At 38.5% G+C, this 11,729-nt stretch overlaps 2 protein-coding genes and 1 pseudogene across 2 annotated transcripts in view; 2 read left to right on the top strand and 1 right to left on the bottom strand.

Moving 5' to 3' along the window:
• The window catches only part of LOC104807213 (anti-sigma-I factor RsgI6-like), a 3,425-nt gene extending 1,935 nt beyond the window's left edge, over window positions 1–1,490 (top strand). Inside the window, exons 7-8 of the mRNA XM_010532399.2 lie at window positions 1–566; window positions 993–1,490. Coding sequence (XP_010530701.1) covers window positions 1–566; window positions 993–1,358 — 932 coding nt within the window. The 3' untranslated portion in view covers window positions 1,359–1,490. The remainder of the gene's footprint in view (window positions 567–992) is intronic.
• Window positions 1,491–1,541: 51 nt separating this feature from the next.
• LOC104807214 lies at window positions 1,542–3,321 on the top strand (annotated as a pseudogene).
• Window positions 3,322–3,419: 98 nt separating this feature from the next.
• LOC104807215 (spindle pole body component 110) lies at window positions 3,420–10,238 on the bottom strand. Its single transcript, XM_010532400.1, has 18 exons — window positions 10,116–10,238; window positions 9,463–9,567; window positions 8,921–9,014; window positions 8,669–8,777; window positions 8,551–8,589; window positions 8,366–8,449; window positions 8,210–8,271; window positions 7,743–7,845; window positions 7,368–7,508; window positions 6,504–6,572; window positions 6,350–6,406; window positions 6,004–6,267; window positions 5,607–5,693; window positions 5,290–5,400; window positions 5,069–5,139; window positions 4,426–4,611; window positions 4,186–4,279; window positions 3,420–3,795 (listed from the first exon to the last, which is right to left on the bottom strand). The coding sequence occupies exons 2-18, from the start codon at window positions 9,521–9,523 to the stop codon at window positions 3,520–3,522; spliced, it is 1,908 nt and encodes a 635-aa protein (XP_010530702.1). The 5' UTR covers window positions 9,524–9,567; window positions 10,116–10,238; the 3' UTR covers window positions 3,420–3,519.
• Between the last annotated feature and the right edge of the window lie 1,491 nt (window positions 10,239–11,729).

Genomic DNA, 11,729 nt, shown 5'->3' with positions numbered 1-11,729 from the left:
GGAAAGAGGACTATTCGACAGCGGACACGATGCTCCAGTTCTTCAAGCAGCACGGGATCGCAGTCCGCGGCCACAACGTCCTGTGGAACGACCCTCAATACCAGCCCCAATGGGTGAAATCTCTCACGGGAGATGACCTTTACCAAGCCATGAGACAGAGGGTCAACTCTGTAGTGTCGAGATACCGAGGCCAGTTAATGGGGTGGGACGTCGTCAACGAGCAGCTTCCGTTCTCGTTCTTCGACAGCAGGCTGGGTCCCACAGCTCCTGGCGAGATATACAACCTGGCCCACGCCGCGGATTCAGGGGTGACGCTGTTTATGAACGAGTACAATACCTTGGAGGAACCGAACGATAAGTCCTGTTCTCCGGCAAGGTACCTGCAGAGGCTGAGGGATATTCAGTCGTATAAGGACAACAACGGGATACCTATGGGAATCGGGCTTGAATCTCACTTCAAATCTCCGAACATCCCTTACGTTAGGTCGGCTCTCGATACTCTTGCCGCGACTGGTTTGCCTATTTGGATCACTGAGCTCGACATCAATAGTTCTCCCGATAAGCAGGTACCTTACAAACTACCCCTGGTCGAAACTGTTTGGCAGATCCTGAGATGGTTCTTGTTTCTTGTTGCGCAAGAAACCTTTCTGAACCAAGTTCTTAGGATCCTCTGTTTTCTCGGGTTTTCTTTGCGTTTCCATTTGTAACGTCTTCTTAAACCCTTAACATACGTGTTCTTATTTCATTCTGCCTAAGGAACTGCATATTTTTTGCATTTAAAATGATATATTTTTCTCGGTTTTAATTTCGTTTCTTGTCGCCCAAGAAACCGGTCTGAAATCCAGTATCTTTTCCACTTGGGATGCTCTGTTTTTTCTGGGTTCCTCTCGTGTTTCCGTTTCTCGACCATTATACAAGTAGATCCGTCGACCGATGCATATACAGACCCTAATATCGATATCCATATCGTTTCTTTTTCGTCGTTTTTTCAGCCGCAGTATTTGGAACAAATCCTGAGAGAAGTTCACTCGCATCCGCAAGTGAAAGGAATAGTACTGTGGGCTGGGCTGGGGCCGACCGGCTGCTACCACATGTGCCTGACCGATGGAAACTACAAAAACTTGCCCACGGGAGACGTCGTGGATAAACTTATCGGGGAATGGGGTGGCTTCCGCAAACAAACAGTGGGTGTCGCCGACAGGGACGGCTTCTTCGAAGCCTCGCTCTTCCATGGCGACTATGAAGTCAAGATTTCGAAGCCTTTTGCGAGCCAGACAGCAGCAACTCACGTCTTCAAGCTGAGCTCCGAAGTGGAAACTAACTCCGACGTGTCGGGTGCTTTCGTGTTCCGCGTTTAAGTTTGGGTGATTGTTGTTTTCCGGTGATTGATTTTTGTTTTCGTTGTGAAATTTAATAAACGGAAAAAGCTACATTAAATAGTAACTTTTTTTTATATATATAAATAAGAATCAAGCTCTCTTTTATATTAAGCCATATCAACGTGAAGGGGTTTTTGTTTTAAATTTTAAAATTTAAAAAAAAAAAAATCAGACGATTCCCGACGTGTTGTGCTTCAGAGTCTTCATCTTCTCTCTGTCTGATCATCGTTCCTGCAAAATCAGAGCTCATACTTCACCGATTTCCTCTTCGCGACAAAACAAAAATGTGATTGTGGGAAGCTTTTCTAAATTGGCTGCGAAGGTAAAGTTTGTTTCTTTTTCGCTTCTTGATTTCTGGGCTTTCCCTAAAAGTGGACGAAAACGAAAAAGATTGTACCTTTCGATTTGAGTTTTTGGCTGTTTGGATTCTCGGAAAGTTCATAACAATCCGTAATCCCGAAAAAAGTTTGATTTTTGCTTTGGATCTCTCTGTGTTCTCCAACTCTCCAGGAGACCAGAACAAGCTTTACAGTAGTTCTCTTTGTTGCAGAGTCTGAACTGTTGCAGTTTGCATGGATTCAATCTCAGAAACTGGTCCGTACGTATACATTTGTACTGGATATTAGTGAGAAGCCGCAAATTTTATTTTTGACTTTCTGTTTCTATCCCCAAATTGTCAGGCTATGCCAATGATCATGTTGAAACTTGAACTGAGTAGCTGGTAATACCGGGTTCAACCGGTCGGTTTAAGCGCAGCTGTGCCGGTTCAGACAAACCTTTTCCTGTCTGAGACATTGGTTGAAGGTTGACATCTAAATCTGTCAGGCAGTTCTTGAATTAGATCTGCTTATCCATCGGTTTTGCGTGAATTTTGCTGGTAAGGTATTGGAGAATAGGGCCGGTATAGTCTGGTTTAGTGCGGTTCAATATGCGTTGAATTGGTATGAGGATTTTACTCGGCATCGCCTTTATTGCTCCGAGATTTTTCCAACTTTCTTCAATTTCATGTTTTCTAGTCTCTTTCTGAAGCAAGAGATGGAGCTTTCGCTTATCGGACCTCAAAATGCAGGGAAAACATCACTGGTTAATGTCGTTGCAGTAAGTCGATTTTACGCGTTCAAAGATCGATATCCTTTTATCATCATTGTAAGAATCGATCGACCCAAAAAAGCCTTAATCTTTTTTTCATTTTGATGTTTCTCTGACTCATTTTCTCCAACGGTGAGCCAAAGCGTTAAAACTATCACTACGAGGAAAAGATAGTGTCAGTTTGAGATCTAATTTTCTCGAGATTTTTCGGATGTGGATGATACAGGTAGGGTTCAACATGAGGAAGGTGACAAAAGGCGGAGTAACCACAAAGCTGTGGGATCTCGGGGGACAGCCGAGGCTTCGGAGTTCGGAGTATGTGGGAAAGATATTGCCGTGCAGTTTCAGCCATTGTGTATGTCTCCTTTCTTTTCTTTGTATACTTCGGTTCTTGCCTTGACCCTTTTTCTTGATCTCGCCAATGCTTTTTTCAGGTACGTAGTGGATGCAGCAGATCATGAGAATATAGGGGTGTCGGGAAGGGAGCTCCACGATCTGCTGAGCAAGTCATCTCTCACCTGGATTCCTTTACTCGTGCTCGGTAACAAGATCGACAATCCCTGGGCTCTATCCAAGCAAGATCTCACAGATCAAATGTAAGCAGGATGTCCTGATTCTGAGAGAAATCTTATTACATCATTTGCCGCCCAAAAAAACAAAACACTGGTTGGATGTTGCAGGGAACTGACAGAGATAGGGAACAGCAGAGAAGTGTTCTGCTTCATGATCTCTTGCAAGAACTGCTCCAACATCGACACTGTCATCGACTGGCTCTTCAAGCATTCTAAATCTATGGACTAAGCTCCCCTCTCTCTCTCTCTCTCTCTCTCTCTCTCTCTCTCTCTCTCTCTCTCTGTATAGTGTTGTGTATAAATTAAAGAATGTGAATTATGATGAGTTCGAAGACTCAGTAGCCATCAGTTGGGGTTTCAACCGTTGTGAATGCGTATGTCGTGTTTATACCTCATTTCATAGAGCAGCACACTTAATTAACAGTATGGTTAGTCCATGAATAATGGTTTCATGTATGATTCCATGCAACATGAGTGGGTTACGTTTCACGATGATCTCTTCTTCTATTACCATTGCCTCTCAGTATCTCAGAAGCGAGAACAACAAGCTCAACCATCTCGAACCCTGCAGCCGAAACAGAGTCTACTACTCCTTCACTGCTGTCCCCTGATGCTTCCGCGTCCGCCTCCGCTGACCAGCTTATCGGGATGGAGATCCCGAGGGCAGTTTTCAGACGGTTCGCCTCCATTATGATCTTGTTAATGGCTTCTCCATATCTCCCTATCGCCATTTCGGTATCCATTGACTCCTTTACCTATAAAATAGAGACCACCCAGAACATCAAGAACATAGATTCTATCGCGGGTAAAAATGTGGAAGAATCCCGTCGAAATTATTTCCCACTCTCAGTTACCGGAACAGTGATTCGTGTAAGATACTATACCTGTCCTTAGAAAATGTGGGCATATGTCTAGAACTAAACTCTAGTACTAACTTAACCAAAGAAGTAGGGCTGGACAAACGAAAAACCCCGAAATTCGGGTATCCGAGCAGTATATGAGATGAGATTGGGTTATACCGTGAAGAAAACCAAAATATCGAGCTCGTGTTCAGGTAATTAGGACAGATAACCTGAAAATCTAGAATACCCGACCCGTGTCCACCCCTACAAAGAAGCAAATTCTTGAGAAAAGAACATGCTTACCTTCAAGAGGGCGAGACGGAGTCTACGAACAGAGTTGGTCAAGTGCCCCATGCTTTCCAAACTCTCCTTAAAAGCTGCATATTCTATCTTCATTCTGCCGTACAAACAACATTTCAATATCAGACTGGAGTTAACGGTACGAATACCCGTTGCAACTACGATTTATTGTTTCCTACTTGCACGCATGTAGTAACCATTCTTTAATCCAATTCACACTTTAGTTCAAAAGTATCGACAAACCTGGCGTAATCTGCTTCACTGTATAAGTGAGCTCCGACTTCTCTTGAACTCGGTTCCATCACACCGATCCAGCGGTTTATATTTGTTTTCTTCAACAGATTCTTTAGTCTTCCCTCTTTCTCGTGAGTTATAATTCTTCTTTCGATGTTTTCGTGTTTCTCTTCCCCCCCTGTCTCAGCCATTTTCCTGTAAAGGAATATAGCATCTTTTAGAGGGAGTAGTTATTAGCTTTCTCTTTTGAACTTAGAAATCAGAAACCGAATGAGCATGCTAATGTTATACTGTTCGGTAGCTTTTCCGGCTCTGTAATCCGTTGGAAACTAATCTACACATTCGGAAGAGACGTGAATCCATCACTACTAGAATAGGCAACACAACACCTAATCTTATTTCTTCTCCAGTGTCCATAAAGAAATTTTTTAGATTGCTCTTTTGAGGTGACTAAATTACTAAATGATACAAGTTACTGAATGTACTTAATATCGATCTAAATTTCATGCATTGGAAGTATCCTAAGTTTAAGGAGAATTGCAAGACAGTAGCACCGTTATCTACTATTTACCATGTGGACAATCAACAAGAAAGGATACAAGGATAGCTGACGGGAAATATTACAAGTAGAGGAGGGACTAGGGAGACATACTCTTTCAATGATTGATATTCCTGTCTTAGCCGTGCTAACTCCAGAAGGACTCTCACCTTTTCGTTGGTCACCTGAATATAAGAACATTTCAAATTGATTCAGAACTAGCCATAGAAAGCAAGAACATTCGATTCTTTTCTATTCAATAGCTTAAAACAACTTAAACAAAACCAACCAAGACAAGAAATCAGACAAAAGAAATGAAGTAACAGGGCAAGTACCTGCAGGACATTCCTCTGGAGCTCTTCTACCTTTTTCTGGAGAGCTACATTCACATTTTTTTCGAGCAAATGCCTCTCTTCCTCCTGTGATAAAAGTAAAAGAGCTGCAACCTAGCAATGCATCAGAAAAGAGAAGAAAAACACATCATGACAAAGCAAAACTGATAGCTGAAACAATCAGTCATATACAATAGATACAATGTGGTTGTCAATTTTCTCAGATGACCATCTTATAAACTGTTTCCAGCACTGTAACTAGGATGAAGAACAAAAAGTTTTTAGCTTTTAACCACAAGAATATAAGAAATGTGAAGAACCTTCTCTTGCAATGCTTGTGTAAGGGCTTCATCAGATGCATCAACTTTATTTTCAGCTAACTCTTTTGGTAGAGCAGTCTCCCCAAGCTGCAACCAGAAGAGATACACTCTTATAACATAAGCCCAGACCAAAAGTGCAATAGCTAGTATGACTATCGAAATCCTAGATATTCTTATTATGTGATATCATTTCTGCTATAAGATACAGATTTTCAGCCCAAAAACATTGAGTAACTTCTACACAATGTTGGGAAATAATCGAAGATTCCATCGAAACCGGAAGTTAAAAACAACTAAAGACAAATGCATCAAGATAAGGTGAAATATAAAAATCTAAACAAGCTGAAAATATAGCACAAGCGAGAAAATTTGCATCAAAATGGTCAAGTAAACAGGCCTTTGTTATCTGGTCGGATTCAACAACTGTAGTCATGTGCACATCCCGACATTCATCTTCATTTGGCTTCACATCAGGTTGACGTGGCACCGAATCCTGTATCATTGCTGAAAGAAACTGACCGAACTTTTCTTCTAGTGTTTCAGAAAATGACCTTATGTGTTGTCCTTCCTCATTAAGCAAGTTCATGATGCATGCCCTTTGTTGAGAATGATAATGGCGTAAACCTGCAATGCCATTGAGAATCAACTTGTCTGCAAAAATCTGTATTGGAGTCAGTAACACTAAGACAATTAAAAGAAATAATCCCGAAATTTACAGAACAATAACAAATCAAAGTACTCACATTCTTCTTTTCCAACTCACGAACTTTCTTCTTCAAATGGTTCTCAATTTCTAAACCCTAGAACATAAAACATCAGCCATTTGTGAACGCTCAAAGGCTTCAAGTTGCAACCAATCAAATCACAGAACGAAAAATTTGGATCCATTATCCATACCACTCGTAATTTACTCTGAAGACTATCCACGGTGCTCTTAATCTTCCGTAGCTCCCCTTCCAAAGCAGCCTGTCTGAGGAAAGTTGTTCAAAATAGAATAGCAATAACAGTATCAAGGTAATAAACTGTCTAAGAGTACTTTGAGCCATACTAAGGACACATACAGAAGTATTGAGACATTTCTGAAACATATATTGGTTCTTCTAATACATAAATTTCAAAAAGATGCAGATTAACTGTTATTCCAAGAGATGAAACAGAATCAAGTTCAGAAATAATTAAATAATTCTTAGAAATAACTGCTGCAATCAAACACAATATTTTTGCCCAGATGTGTTCCTCGTGTCCACAGGTTCTGAATAAAGGAAGAGCCAGAAACCAATTTTCAAAAAGTTTCTAGGAATCCACAAAAAACGATCCAATTCATCAAGATAAACATTTAGTATCGTATGGATACGATTTTGAACTTCTCAAAAAATTTAATCTTTTTGTTGTTCGTTTTTATCATAACTGGACTAGGTAAATGTTTGGGACTTGTTCATTTTTTGTTGTAAATTCAGTGCCCAGTCTTTTCTTCCACAAACTTTGGTATTTCTGCAAGTTTCTATGGTATTTATGATTTGTTATGTTTGCAGATTATTTTCCTTGGTTCATAGTAACATTTACTGCATGCAAAATCTCACATTTAATCATTGTCATTTATGGTGATTTACAGTTAAATGCAACAGCTAACAGCCAGAAAAAAGCTTCATCTTGATCATACTCAAAGGTAATACCCAATAGTAAAAAATGGATTATTTGCACCTGACTATACCAGCTAATGATAAAACACCAACAGCAAATAGGGATGTTTTCAAAACTTACTACATATTTCGATGTTGAAGGATCATTGAAAGTCCATGTTTCTTCAGGATCGTCTAACAAACACGCGCATTTTTCATGTGAACTCATTTCCTCAGATTCGCCGAGAGAAATTTTCCTGATATTGTAGAACTTATCAATCACCTGGACAGAGTGAGACAATGATGAGATCAAACAAATACATTTCCGACCTCAAATAGTATTACTACTAATGAATCAAAAGCGTGATACATTTTAAGAGAGAGATGAGATAAATTGATAGCAATGTGGTGGGATGAATTAAAGATAAGGGGAAAAAAGAAGGCCTACAATTTTGTCCCCATCCAAGAGGACGCGAGAGAAGATGAATCGTGTAGAAGAAAGAATGCAGAAATTTACCTCTACATAGATTCTAGTCTCTTCCTCAAGATTTACCAAGTCAGCTTGCAATGTATCATTTAGTCTTTTCTGTTCAAGACAATCTGAGTTAAGCTCTTCCAACCTAACTTACAAAAACCAACAGCAAACCAAACAAGGGAGGAAAATGTTATTTTTTGAAACAACGGAGACGTCAGATAGCACAATATGGACAAAATGTGTAAGAAGAAAAGAGCAATGAGTTGAAATAATAAATGTCTGTCTAGCTTTAACAAATTGATTTAAACAACAATAAGCACAAATATTCAAACTGTGATGCGTGAAGATGGAAATTTGATATAGAAAACAAAGAGCAGAAGGCATCCCAGACCCAGAGAGGAGTAAAACACCATATGCAGCTAAAGAGTAACACTTACAACTATCGTTCTTTTTCCTTCTGAACAATCAACATAAGAAGGGATAGTGAAATTAAATATGATCACAATTACCGCTTCTCAATTTCGCTGAGTCTCAGGGACATCATTTCTGCATTCTCCATGGCTTTCTCAGCCTGATCAAAGTCATAACAAAAGAAAAATAAATTATCCATTTCGGAAACAAGCTTGCTTCTGTAGCAATTAAGCAATAATGACAGTTCTGGGCACCTCCATTATTGAGTTATCCCGTTCAGCAAAAGCAGCTGCAACAGAATTCTGGAAAAACTTAACTTGCTTTTCTGCTTCCAAATTCTGGAAGAGAAAGGGAATATAAATAAACACTTTTAGATATTGGGAAAAATTTCTTAAAACAAGAAGATTTAGATTGACAATTCCGATCAAAAGGGAGGGACCTTTGCCACTTCTTCAGCGTGTAGATCTGCTAATTGAGCCTGAAAAACACAGCTTAACTTATAAAATTCTGAAAAGAAGCGTAAGCAATTGACTCTCAAGAACACCAAAGTTTCTCACTTTGACCCGGTAAGCTTCTGCAAGCTCTTCTTGAAGATTCAGTTTCTCCCTTGTGCAAGCAGTCAACTTCACTTTCAAGCTTTCAATCTCCTGATCCAGGTTTGCTGTCCTAATAGGGCAACATGAAAAGTAGCTTAATGCTTTCTCCATTTACAAAAGAACTCTCATGTAGTGAGAAAGGGAAATAAGATACCTCTTGAATGCTGAGAACTTATTTCTAATCACATGAAGCTAGAAAGAAAAATAAGATACCTCTGGAGATGCATTCGAGTAGCCACGCCAAGGATGCTGGGTCCAGCTTGTTGCATACACAACTGTTCGATATCTTTCTGCAGTTCGCCACGTTCTAGAAAATAGAATATGTCACGGTTATGTTCATCCAGGATGTGATACCAAGGAACATCAGAGCTTGGAAACTGGATAAACAATATCATGAGGCATAGTAACGAGTAAGTGCACTGACAGCAGATGACATCTAAATACAAACCTAAAACATCTATCACAAAAGAAATAATCAAACCAGCATCTCACAGTACAAGTGACACCTCCAATATTGTCAGACACAGTAAGATCAGCTCTTTGTCTTGTCTACCCAGCTTTACAGCCACAGAGAAGGAAATTACAAAGCTAATCTCATCCATTAGAAAACAGGACATGTATGCTTTCCGGAACTAAGACATAAATCAGAAAGACACAAAGAAACCTCAGCAGTAATGGCTGTATCGAAGAGCAAGAGGCTGCGTATAAGCCATCGAAAAAAAACTGAACCATCAGAGGAGCAAACTTAACATTACCATGTTCCAGTTGTTTGATGCGAGCCCTTAGTTTCTCCTTCTCACCTAAATTCTCATCCATGTCCGGAGAAAATTATACAACAGTAAATCCAGAGAGACTTCAATCTGCACCAAACCGAAAGGACTCTAATTTACAACTTCGAGCAAGAAACAAACCAAATTCTACTGAATTTTAGTCACATGGGTATACACTTAAAGCATATCAAAATTAGTCAACAGCAAGAAAACCCCAGAACTCGTCACACAAACAATTGATAAGAACACCTTTGAAACAAAGCCATACATGCTGTTCATAGAACGAACATTAACGGAATCACAATTCATCACAAATCGGAACTCAGTTCGAAACTTCGTTCATGATTACCGATAAACTCGACCGGAAAAATCAAGAAAAGTCGGAAATTTAACAAAAGGGGTCATTCAAAATTCTGCAATTCACTCGAACTCAGAAGCAAGATGGGGATTCGAACTTTCTTGTAGCGAAGCAAACCCAGAAACCGAAACTCTACAACTCTTCGAAGGCCAGACAGGGAAAAAGAAAAGTGAACGGCTTGTGATACGAAAGACTTGAACACGAGAGAATCAAGCAAAATTGAATAAATAAAGTATGAAATCTGGGAATCGAATCACCAAAGAAAGGATCTTTTTTACACCTTGTCGCGATCTCTTTTCTTCCGTTAGCCAAAATTTCTTCGGACGCCCGATTGCGTCTCTGCCTCGTTTTCTCGCCTGGTCTCTCCCTTTGTTGCCGTTGTGTTTTTCTCCTTTTCGATTGTCGAAATGGATTATGAGGTTTTTGTGTGCTTTATTTTGGGTTTGGTACTAATAATTTGATTATTGGACTTCTAAAAATATTATTGGACAACGCAGAATATTAGACAACATAATCAATTAGCTAATACATATTGAAAAAAAAAAAGATATATTAAAACATTAAAAAAACCATCTGACACTTGGTAGGAAAAAAAAGTTACCCGGGATAGACATTTTTTTTAGAATATACCAAAGTAAAAAGAAAAAACTATTAAATCATAGATCTGATATAAATAACAATACTATATCATTGGTCTAATAATATATATTTCATTCAAAAAAATATTTTCATTCGATTTTACTTTTTAAGAAATGTATTAAATTTCTTTATTTTCGTCCATTTTTATTTTACAACATATGTTATATTAAATTAAAATGTTTTTATTCAAAATTTTGATTTAGATGCAATTTTATTCATAAATTTTGTTCTCAAAAAAATATTTCTTTTTTAGGAAAAGAATTTATTTTCTATTTTATTTTTTGTCTTTTATATTATTCCCTTCGATTATTTTCGTTCGAAATAAGGCGTATATATGATGAAACTGAAATAAATGTCAATTTAGATATTACATAATTTTAATGACATTATTTCGAAAAGCCTTAGAATAAGAATATACCCATCTTTTTAAACAATGGTAGAATCCATTTGTTTTTGTGATAATCTGGATACCGTAGCAGAGCGTCCAATAATCGTCGGTGCGGGCGGCATGGACAATGGACGGCTCCGACGAACTTTTGGGTAGAGAGTACAAGGATTGATCGAATACATCGGAATCAAATGATGTATAGGTATGTGACTATACAGTCAAAGATAATTTACAGAAATTGATTGAGATACTCATATCAATAAGATGCATCTACCTTTTCGGTTGTCCATTTCGAAAGAACTCCAAAATTAAACTTGCTCATTCTGGAATAGTCTTAGTATGAATGACCTCATGAGAGGCACTTTTCGTGATGTGTGCGAGTGAAGACAAAACACGTTAAAAAATTTCGTGTTGATGTGTGAGGACAATTTTGACATTCTGTAACCGTCCGGGTCGTTACAGTTTTATCATAGTATTAATTGCAGAAGAGGTAAAATTGAATAAATATATTGGAAGAATAATCTTACACTCCAAACTCGGAATACATTAGCAACGCCCCTGTAATACGAGATGAATTCAAAAACGGAAATGATCGAATTTTCACCATTTGATTGTTCCCTGTAATTAATTATTTTGATTGTTCTCTGTTTCTATTAATTGCATATGTTTTCTAAATTAGAATTAAAACCCTAAATATGGTTGTAAGGTAGCAATCAACCCCCACTCTCTCAACTCCAACAACGAAATAATTAGGTATAATGTATAGTTATCATATAACAAAACAATCCTCCACCATAGTCTTTTGCCTTTATTCAGACAAGAAAATGCATTCCTTTGTTCCTCATTTTAGTTGGTTCATTATAAAAA

The sequence above is a fragment of the Tarenaya hassleriana genome, unplaced genomic scaffold (genome assembly GCF_000463585.1).
Source record: "Tarenaya hassleriana unplaced genomic scaffold, ASM46358v1 Cleome13, whole genome shotgun sequence".
In the NCBI taxonomy this organism is placed as follows: Eukaryota; Viridiplantae; Streptophyta; class Magnoliopsida; order Brassicales; family Cleomaceae; genus Tarenaya; species Tarenaya hassleriana.
Note: the sequence above shows the minus strand (reverse complement) of the source record. Positions and strands in the feature narration are given on the sequence as shown.